This window comes from Diorhabda sublineata, chromosome 4, assembly GCF_026230105.1.
Source record: "Diorhabda sublineata isolate icDioSubl1.1 chromosome 4, icDioSubl1.1, whole genome shotgun sequence".
NCBI lineage: Eukaryota > Metazoa > Arthropoda > Insecta > Coleoptera > Chrysomelidae > Diorhabda > Diorhabda sublineata.
The window spans coordinates 11,243,668-11,255,701 of NC_079477.1; the positions used below are offsets into that span (position 1 = coordinate 11,243,668).

The following is a 12,034-nucleotide window of genomic DNA, read 5'->3' on the forward strand; positions in this document are numbered from 1 at the left end:
CGTGGCACCAGTTTTTGAATACCCTCCTCATAAAATTCTGCCGCCTGACTTGTTAACCACTGTATCGCAACTGTTTTGACTTCGTTATCGTCTTGAAGACGCTGACTGCCCAGGTGCTTCTTCAAGTGTAGGAACAAATGGTAATAGCTGGGCGTCAAATCAGTGCTGTAGGGAGGATGATCTAGAGTTTCCTATTGCAAAACGATACCCTTACTCAACTTGCCACATCTTTTGTTCTGGATTGCACGACGCAGATTGTTCAATGTCTCACAATAAGTCGTTGCATTGATTGTCTCATTACGAGGCCGCAATTCCACTAGCAATACTCCTTTTCTGTCCCAAAAAACTGTGCACATGATTTTCAGAGCAGAAATTGTTTTCTGCCCTTTTTTTGGTGATGATTAATGTCGCCATTCCATGGATTGTTGTTTCGATTCTGTGTGTGTCGTGGACCACCCATGCTTCGTCACCAGTAACAATTTGGTCTAAAAATCTTCACCTCCATTGTGGTACCGCTCAAGGAAAGTCAATGCACTGTCTAAACGTTGGGTTTTGTGTAAATCCGTCAACATTTTTGGAACCCAACGTGAATACTACGAGAATATTGCTCTCACCTTTTCGTCCACTTTCTGCACCAAATCTTCATTAAGGACCGAAGGACGCCCAATCCGTTCTTCATCATGCACATTTGTGCGGCCATCTTTAAATGCTCTCACCCATTTCCTTACCATTCCATCACTCATAATGTTTTGTCCGTAAACTTCACAGATCTCACGATGAATATTCATCGGTTTTGCGCCTTTAGCACTAACAAATCGTATAACAAACACCCGTACTTTACAATCGGCGGTACTCACGATTGTCGGAGGCATCTTAAACACTCAGTAAACAACGTACACAGTGAAGAATCAGACTATAATGGCGTTCGTGCGTAGACAAGAGATATAGGTAACCAGCGCGCATGTGCGGAACGCCGACCTTGAGGTTGCGGCGACGGAATCGCAAAACGGTACTTACTTAAAAAATATGCCTCGTACTTTCTTTCCCATATTCGCTCAATTATCACTCATCTCTTTAATGGTAGATTTAAATATGGGTGAGAAGTTGGAGCCAACAATTATGATACAACTACACACACAACTTGTTCCTCTTGTGCGTGAATGAGTGTTTTGTATGAAAAACCAAAGTTGCCAGTTTATTTTGAAAGAGTTTATATGTATATATATATATATATATATATATATATATATATATATATATATATATATATATAACGTTTTATTTCAAAATGGCACTTTTCCCAATTGCCTTATGACGGCTATACCTCCATGAATTATAGCCCAATTGCACTATTTATCACGTTAATTAAGATCACAAAAATATTGGTCAAAAAGAGGCTTTTATCATTTCTGTTTAAATTAAAATACTTACTACCAATCAATTTGGGTTTTTAGAAACAAATGCACAAATTATGCTTTATTCTACATTCTTGATGATGTGTTCTCTAACCTAAACAGCCATCACTCCACTGTAACAACTTTATTATGTTAATCATAATATTTTAATCAACAAATTGCAGTGCTACGGTTTTATAAGAACACCTCTCGCATGGTTTAAGTTATTCCTTACCTTACCAACAGAAATCAGCTTGTGAGGGCTCATACAACGATGTCATACTGCAAGCCAATAGAATTGGAGTGCCTCAAGGCTCAGTACCAGTCGCTATTTTGTTACTTCTGTTTATAAACGACACCGCTTATCTAGACATCAGTGGTAAAATATGTCTATTTGCAGCCGACACTAGTCTCTCTTGGAGTAACCCTGATGTCACGGTACTTCATAGGACCATATCTAGTGACCTAATTACTTTTATTAGCTATATAAAAGTACATTGCAACCTTATTATTAAACAACACCACCATTGACGTCGTTGAACCTGCAAAATTCTTAGGGCTTGTTGTGGACAATTTCTGAAAGTAGGAGTTACATATCTGAAAAATTAAGTTCCTCCTGCTTTGCGCTGAGATCAGTTTCCAAAGAACTAAACTTATCCATCTCATTAACAGTTTATTATGTCCTTATTGAGTCGCATCTCTAATATGCCCTTCCCTTCTGGGGTACGTGTGATGCTACTCAATTTGAGCAAATCTTCAAACTATAAAATAGTGCCGATAGATATTTTATCCGACTGAATAGCAGGTCTCACTGCTAAGACTTCTTTAAATGATTAAATATCCTGACTCTTCCTTCGTTGTTCATCTTTGAATCCGTTTGCCTAATTCGTAAGCACGCTTCTTCAGAAAGGTCGTTGCACGGCTATCCATTTAGAAGCGCGGAGCATGACCTTTACCTACCACTTGCAAATTGAAATCAAACCGATAGCATCTTTTCCCGCATTCCGAAATAATTTGAGTGCATATTTACTAGAAAGTGCCTTATACTCTGTAAACGACTTCTATTCTAATAATAATATTTAATTTTGGGCATGGTGCATACTGGTTTAATTTTAGCTATGGATTTATACAGGAGTTATTACTATATTATTACTAATTATTACCTATTACTATTACCTATAATTTTATTTGGTCATTTTTATGTTTGTTTTTCAGTTTTTACAAGCTTTTGTCTACAAATTATAACAATTTCTTGACAATAGCGCATTTCTCTGTCTCTCTCTATCCTATTCTATGGAATAGTAGGAATCCAGACCATAAAAAGAAAAACCTTCTGCTGGAAACTTGGACAAAACTAGCTAGCGAATCGGTCATGTCGACGTACAGAAATTTGAGAAAGAGAGTCACTGGATCTAAGTATCCCAAGAAGAAACTATTTTCTTGACTTGTATTCAAACTTTGATGAATTCCTGATCAAGGAAACTTAATGAGGAAACAGAAATAGTACTTTTTGCTAAATTTGAGATAATTATATGTATATTTGCAGCCTGCTCTTTTTGTAGGTCTGTTCAAATCTATTTCGTATTATAAAAGAGGATCATTGTATTCTTTCTTACTTGTATCTCATCTAATGGTCTCACAAACATCGAGTACAATAATAAATCTTATCGCCTGCTGTAATATCTTAGATAGATATGCAAGGCTAGTGAAGGAATCACAACTAGCTAAGAATCGAAGAGTGACTGCTAATCGATCTTGATTCGGATCGGAATTGATTTCCTAATGCTGGTATCTTATTTTTTGTTTCTAGAGGGATAAATTCAAAATCTTCTACAGACATTCAACAAAAGTTTATAAATTGTCCTGACTGTTGTTTCTTCAGATCATGAAGAATGCCTGAGCCATTGTACCTAGCAAATATAGAATATGCTAAACAAAAATAAAGCCGAATTTTTGCGTCGTTTCATAGCTATAGATAATTTGTTGGCCCATCACTTCACACCAGAAACAAAAAAATGATCATAACAATGGTCGGAAAAGGGAGACCCGACTCTATGGAAGGCAAAGACGGTCCCATCTGCAGACAAGGTCATGTCGTCGGTTTTTTGGAATACGCTTAGGATAATTTTCATTAACTCTCTTGAAAAAGGAAAAACTATCAACTGCGAGTATTATGCAAACTTATTGCAACTTATGAACTAAAAAATCAAGAAAACCAGCAGCATTTGACTAAGAAGAAAGAGTTGTTTTATCAATAATATGCATCAGCTCACAAATCCGTTGTTGCTATGGCCAAAATTAATTGATTAAAGTTTGAATTGTTACCACATGCACCTCGTCAGATTAAGTCCCATTGGAATATTTCCTGTTCACAGACTTAAAAAAATGGCTCGATGATCCAAGATTTTTCAATAATAACGACGTGAGGTCGGTAGTTAATTGTTATTTTGAAGAGCTGGATGATTCTTTCTTTGTTGGGCCAGGTACATTAGGGACCATCCTAGTTGTCTGCTGTTGTTGAAAACAGAAAGTAACATGGTGAACAATCGAGTTTATGTATACTTTTAAACGCACCACCAATATCGGTATGTCGCCCACACTACATAAATATTTTTTCTCGCTGGTCTGTAGCTCTGCAGCGTTACGTCTAGCCTTCATCCAATGTTCAGACAAATTTGGAATGCGAATTTTGGCACAAACACTGAGCACATCCTGAACACACCTTAGGATCTTTGAAACACGCGTGATAAAATAGAACAGATCACAATCATTAACCTTTTTTCAGCCACATCTTGTATGTGAACCATTTATAAAACTCTATTTCGAAATTATTATTGAAAATCAGTATAAAAAAATTAGAAGTACTAACCAGAGCATCTAACCTCATGACGCTGTATAGTTTTGATCGCAGGATTATCCAAAAAAGTGGGATATTTGTGTGTTCTAAAAATAAAGGGGTAGATATCTAGACAAAATGGTATTGTCAATAAAAATTATTATTGTAGCTGATAGGCGCCTTCGAGTTCTCGAATTCAGCCTCCAATGATTTTGTGTTTATGTTCTTTAATAGCGTTTCTCTTTTAGATGGCTGTTATCGAAAAACAAAATAGAAGAAATTCAGATAATCGTTTCCCGCCTCCAGGGAAAGGAAACCTTGAGTGAGAATACCACTCTTCTAACTTTTTTTCACTCTTATGCTGAAAAAAGGCCCATAGTGACCGAGAAACAATCAGAAACTTTCATAGATGCCGTCAAATCCAGAATTTTACTGCTTAGATTAATACATTGTGCTTTTACGTGGATATGTTGTACTTTTTTATATTTCGGACTAACGATGAATTCGGTAACTTTATCTGAAGATGTTTATTCGAGTTTTATTCTTTCCGCACTCGTGGAAATTCCAGGTTATTTAATTTATTATTACGGAAACTTGAAAATTGGTAGAAGGCTGTTTCTGTCAATTACTTTCATTTCAGCTGGCGTTTCTTGTTTAGCTGTAGGATTTATTCCGAAAGGTTCGTACTAATTATACATAAGAATCAATTTAGTAGGTATATCAATTTTTTTTTTAATTTTATTATGTAAGGTTGTTTAAGACGAAGCTAATTATTGATTGAATGCTTCGTGCTCCTAAATAATTGTGTCTGCGACTCCCCAAAACAATTGTCATTCGTATTTTTAACGATTCTGTAGATGTAATTTCAACACAACATTTCAAGCAAATACCTTTTTAGACTTTTTTTCGCCCGGCATCATGAACAAACAGCTGTCAAACAAACAAACATTAATTGAGACATGGCGATGTAGCCTCACACGAACATTAATAAAGATTGTAGGATAAAACGTACAGTAATTTGACACTCCAGCGTTATTGGATCAGACCAACGGCCCTAATGATATTCTGGATAGATATTCTGTACGCAATTGGGATTCCTTTTGGACCAGTAGCTCGTATTATAGCGATTTACTTCACCATTGCTTTAAAGTGTGGCCCCATCTATTCACTAAATTCATGAAACTATTTCATATCGTCATGTATCATATTCAATAGTTTTTCCTTCCTTCTACGAGTAATTATCTCTACAGTCTTGACATCTCGATTTTGTACTTTTTCTCATCAGTTTTGGACGCCTAATTCTCTTAGGTCCTGTCTCCTGCGGCATTCCGGCTTTTGCGTAAGTGTCAGCGTTAGTATGGATTTGCTATTTCCTTGGTCTTGGATAGTACCATATATGCGCCGAAGTACTTTCTTCTCCAACATTTTTAGTCTTAATTTGTCTCTAGCAGTCATTGCCCAGGTTTCAGAGGCATACATGAGAAATAGCATTAGTACTGTACTGTAGATTCTCTCTTTTATCCGGCTACTGAGTAGGCATGATTTCAGCATTTTTGGGGCACTGTAATACACCTTGTTACCGCTTTCACTCCCTTCTGTATCTCCAATGCAGTCTCGTTGTTTTCAGTTATGAGAGAGCCAAGATATTTGTTGTCAATACGCTCGAAGGTGTAGTTATCTAATGTAAACGATGCCGTATCTGCAGAGTCTTGGATGAGCGACATGAATATGTACTTCGTTTTAGCTTCGTTCACACTGAGCCCTGCTTGATTGGATTCTTCATTGATTGTCTAGGAAGCTTCTCTAAGCACTGTTCACCAGTTCAAATTACCTGTGTAATCCACCTTCTGTCTCTATCAGTTGAGAAGGGTTCTTCCCGGCTTGGTCTGCAGCCTTACCTGTTCAGCCTGGCCTTTCAAACCTAGGAGAAAAAAGTGTTATCAATTGAATTGATCAGACCCTGTAAATTATGATATCCACTGGATAAACCACATTAAAAATACTGATCTGATTTCAAACAAAGAAAGTTGAATATATTCTTAATAAGATCATACCATTTCTTTGGGAAGCTGAGTTATATTCATTTAAATTTTATTCACATGAATCATAAATGCAACGAAAAACTTCTCACCTTCCTGAAATCTCCTTATCAACTTTGGATTTTTCCTCATTCCTGACCGAATCGACGAAGCGATAAATTATATACCGAGCTTCATTAAATATTTATATATTTTACCCACAATTCTACGCAATTGATAAATTATTGTACCTTTACCATCTGAACACACTCCATTCAAGTGTCTTAAAAAAGAACAAAGCAACAAAATTTATTTCCTCTTGAATTCAAAGTGTGGGCTTAAACAATGGGTTATTAAAATAATGCATTCAGCCCTAGTCAAGAACAAAATGTGCCCTTTTGTTATAGCCGTTACCATAATTTTCTTTCTTTGTCTTTTCTCCTTCACTTTGCGATTTCAATATGAATTATATTAATGAACATTATTAATTATGAAGTAAAAAATTTTTGAATTTCAGTGGTTTCAACACAATATATATTTATGTAAATAACTAGCTTATTCCGAAAGTCAAACTTAATAATAAAATTTTATTTCAATTTTACTTAAAACATCACCACATTACAAAACAGTACCACGAGAAAGATGGGCAAATGCTCAGTTGTAATACTAGAAGAGCTTCGAAAGTAATCGATTACTTTACGAATATCGAGAAGCAATCTGCGTAGTTTGATTTACGAATGACATTTAATCGCCCTCATCGATAAATTCTACTACTGGTATAGTCTAACTTTTTATACAGGTTGTTCCGGTACTTGATGCAGATGTAGATAACGTGAAAATAGTTCTGTGAAGAAATTTTCTCATACGACCCCTCATTTCTGAGTTATTGGCCTTCCAAAGTTGCGAAATAAGAACTTCGTATTCAAATTGTTTTGAGCGAATAAATAAAAGCAAAAATGATATTTTCAATCGATTTTTTTAACAAAAGGTACTATATGTTCAACTCGATAGAATTTGTGGTTTAGGAGATTTGTAGATTCTTAGAACGTTGAACATGCCAAGAAAACCAAGAGACTTTTATAAAAAATTATCATGAATTGTTATTTTTTTTTAAAATACCATCGAAAATTTCTAATTGAACTGCATACTGTCGAACATCGTATAGGAAAAAATTGAAATGTAGCAAAATTTAGGATGTTAGCCTACAACTTATCAAATAAAAACAAAAAAAACTATAATAAATCTCGAAGTGAGCCCTTTGCACTTACACACTATATTTATTTGAACTTGGAGGAGCATTCCAAGACTCTACCTTATAGCATCATATTTATTCTATCGACCATTTCGTTGTGTGCACCGGTGTTGCATATACTAAACTTATAAGTTAAAAGTTCATTTTTGCTACTTTCATATTGTATATAACTCTAAACGAGAAATTTTTTTGTTGTAATATTATTTTCTCGTCAATTACTCACTCCCGAATATTATCACATTTCTAAATCATGTAGGTCTTTTAAAATAAACTAATTTCCTTTCTTTATTGTTAAATTTTGAACTAAATCTGATCACTTGATATTTTCCAATAAAAGTATAATACACATAATAGGATATCTAGAACTTTCTCAAGTTTTCAAAAATTAGAAAAATATACAGGGGGCTGCATCTTAAATAAGAAAGTTGGTATTGGCCACTGACCCAACACACCCTCATTTATGTAACAACGAATTTATTCCATTTTGTTCTTCCATATAAAGATGAAAGCTATATCGGTATTTAGTTTATAACAGGAATTTTGAAAAATAATATACATTATTCAATTGCATTTCTCAAATTGTTTATTTATGGAGTTGATCGATGTGTGGACTAAACTGCTGATATTCAAATCGATAATTTTCGTTACAATTGTATAACGAATTTTAGCTCTTCACAGAATACCGAATACTGCCTCAAAAAATATTTCAGATTGTTCGAATCAATTGTTTCGCTTATTTCTTAACTTAAAGCTATTTTGTAGCAGGTTTTCTGACTTTTTGAAAAGTTACCACAACACATCGAGGCACCGAATTAATTAAACCACGTCGTCGCTTATTTACACTACCTATCATTTCGTAATTTCTATTGGTCTTCGGAAAAAAATTATATCATAATCATATTTTAGCAATGTTATTATGAATTCTAGAAATTTATATAAGATTTTCAGATTTACATTGGTTGAAATTGACATTATACTTGGTGGGAAAATGTTCAGCAACAATTAGTTATACTGTGATTTACGTTTATACAACAGAAATGTTCCCAACTACTTGTAGGCATTCCACGCTATCAGTATGCTCAATGCTGGGACGATTCGGATCTATGGTAGCACCTCAGATACCATTTATGGTAGGTATTTATATTAAGCAATAAAACTGGCCGACAAGATTTTCTTAAAATAGGCGAGACTTTCATTTTTAAAATGGAAAAACCCCACCAATAATAGAAAAAATATTTATTAAACCCTAACACATACCACTTTTCGATAGTTTAATTATCCCTGTTTACATTAGCAGGTAGGTAATTTTATAAAGGGGCGGTTAATATCGGTAAATTGTATGGGGGAAAAATACCTGAACTGTATTATTCAGAATAATAAACATAAATAATAACATTAAAAATTAGTATTCTGTGTGTTCTGTAGTATTTTATTATAAGTGGTTCTCTGTTCATAGTGCAAAAAGTGATTATAAAGACGAATATGTCGAGTCACATGCGCCGCAGTTGCAAAACTTTGTGGAGAATTTATGGTGAAATCGCAAGCTAGGCAATTTTCCGATAATGCGAAAAAAGCCTATTTCAAATATTTTGGTACTTTAATTGGAGACCAAGACCGGCCCCCCACGCGTGCTGTATTAGTTGTAGCATGTCATTGGTGCAGTGGATGAATAAGAAGAAAAAAACTTTTGCAATTCCAATGGTATGGCGAGGAAGTACTAACCATTTCAATGAATGCTATTTTTGTCTAGCAAATACTGAAGGGTTAGACGAAGATTTACGAGTACCGATTGCGCCTTTAAATCCGCAAAATATTGTTTTAGAAGATACTGGAGACAATGTATGTATCATCAGGAAGCTCCGAAGAACAATGAACCGACCCTATTTTTACTCCAAGTACCAGTTCCGGCGAGCCACATTTGATTGTTCAAAGTGAGTTGAATGATTTAGCACGTGATTTGGAGTTATCAAAGCAGCAGTAATTGTGTGCGTGTACGGATATTGATGGTCTAATAAAGGAACTTGATATTGAGCATAATCCCAGTGAGTGGCGCCTGTTTATTGACTCGTCTAAATAAAGTTTAAAAGCAGTGTTATTACACAATGGAAATTTAAAACCGTCTATACCAGTTGGTCATTCTGTGAAGATGAAAAGAACTTAATAAAATATTCGCTTGATTTAGACAAAATTAACTACCATTATAAGTGTAAGATATATTGGGACCTGAAGGTGATTGTAATTTTAATGGGACTTCAGGAAGGGTTTACGAAACATTGCTGTTTTCTTTAACTACTGGACAGTATATTAACACCATGTAAAAAAAAATTGGCAAGCAAGGAGTGAGTTACAACCGGGATCTCAAAATGTTAAGTTTATACCCCTTGTAGATCCCAAAAATGTCCTTCTGCCCTCTCTTCTCATTAAACTTGGATTGATAAAAAACTTTGTAAAGGTTATGGATAAAGAGGGTGATGGATTCAAATACTTTAGAGAAGTCAAATTAATGGGAGGTATTTTTATTGGGACACAAATAAGAAAATTGCTGGACGATGACAATATTGCAAAAAAGCTCACCAGACAGGAACTTAGAGAATGGAAGACATTTGTTAGTGTAGTGAGGGGATTATTAGGCAACAATATGAATCCAACCTACCAACAGTTAGTTTACGTCAAAAAATCCTTTGGTACTCGAACATCATTGAAAATTCATTTCCTCCATTCCCATTTGCCAGTTTTTCCGAAAATTTGGAAGCTGTCAGAGATTAGCAGTGGGTGATTACTGTTGGTTTTTAATTTAATTTAAAAATGTGCAACCCCTCATAAAAAGGAAGAAGTAAAGCTAATTGATATTTAAAGTGATTTTTTTCAAAGTTTTTATGATATGAGGCATGTTTATTAGAAGTAAACTATAGATATTGAAGTATTTTACCAATGAATATAGTTATGTAATTTTGAAATGTAATTTCAAAAACCTTACGGGTTACAATTATTTTTTTCATATTTTCAAATTTGTATAGGTCTATTTTATCACAATATACTATTCATTCTTGTGTTCTGACAAAAACAAATTTTTGTCGACCAGTGTGATTATTGATTTTCAAACCAATAAATATCCGTTCGATTTGATTACTGAAGTAGTGGGAGAACAATCAGATCTTGTGTTCAAAGTTTTAGATTCCATATTTGTTATAAATTCTCTTTAGTAATGAATTTGTCATAGAAATAAATATTCGTCATCCGTGCAAAAGCAATATAAACTATTCAAGTAACATTCTAAATGTGAACATGGGTTTTCCTTTCTTTTTCTGTGAATTATCAATAAAACAAATATATTAAATTATCCGAATATTATAGTCCATACAACTTTTTTGCGTTTCATATTATCTACTTCTCACAATAATCTTTTTCAAAGATCAATCTTCTGTTGGTAACTTTCAGAGCCAAATAATATATCGAAATATGTACACAAACTTGTTAATGTTGCTTTTTAATTATAGTTGTATATTTTCCACAATCTTGGAAATCTCGTTAATTTAATAATTAATTCTCTTTTTCAGGCAAGAATGTACGAAATCCTCCCTTTAATTTTGTTCGCGATCATTGGTTCGACCTCTGGAACTTTAGCGTTGTTATTTCCAGAAACACTGAATACTAAACTGCCAGAAACAATTCAGGAAGCAATCGACATTGGCAAAAACCAAAAGCGGAACATCTAATACTATAAATTTGGTATATTATTCAAAGAAGAAATGATCGATTTGACAAATTGGTGAAACGATAATATACTGAGAATTTCCAAACAACGGGTTTTTTCTAATTTTACCTCTTCAACAGAGCTATTTTTTAACAAAATATGTATTAATATAAGATATATCATTAATTTTATTACAACTTACACGTATACCAGTATTACGTAGTCATTTGGTTATTGATATATTGCTAGAATTCAAATTTCTCGTACCTAATTATGGATTTTGTAATCAACGTCGTCATTAGATATAATTAACATGTTATTTGTTGCACTTCCTTTCCATTCAATTCTTCAGGGATTTCAAGATAGTAAACACAAACAACTTTGTTTTGGAAAACGATGGTAGTTTAGTCTCGATTTGAATTCCAAATCTTTATTCTTTCCTATACACCGTTTGAAATTCTAAACTTTGATAATACACATGTCAATTTTATCCACTCATTACACGGAAAATTTATCAATTGACATTTTTTGAAAATAATTGTGGCTGTTCTAGAATTTTAATTAAAAATTTTGTTGCAATGACTAGTTTATATTGTATAAAAAACTTTATACAATATATACCTACCTTCCAAAGAATTTAGGAATATAGAATTGAAGCTGTTCCTGTACAGGTAGCTGAAAGGATGGATAGATCGATGGGCAGTGTATGAATAAGGTGAGTGGATTATGATTGCCTTGTTTTGTTAGGAGTGTACCAAATTAATCTGATAATGAGAAATTTTGAGACTAACACCAACAAAGCAACTGTTTTTAGATATTATGTGTGTGTATAAATTAAAT

The 12,034-nt window shown here is 33.9% G+C and overlaps 1 protein-coding gene across 1 annotated transcript in view; it reads left to right on the forward strand.

Annotated features, from left to right (window-relative positions):
* LOC130442558 (organic cation transporter protein-like) overlaps positions 1-11,303 on the forward strand; it is a 33,785-nt gene extending 22,482 nt beyond the window's left edge. The window contains exons 6-8 of the mRNA XM_056776767.1: positions 4,479-4,909; positions 8,449-8,630; positions 11,058-11,303. Of these exons, the coding sequence (XP_056632745.1) occupies positions 4,479-4,909; positions 8,449-8,630; positions 11,058-11,216 (772 nt within the window). The 3' untranslated portion in view covers positions 11,217-11,303. The remainder of the gene's footprint in view (positions 1-4,478; positions 4,910-8,448; positions 8,631-11,057) is intronic.
* Positions 11,304-12,034: the final 731 nt, after the last annotated feature.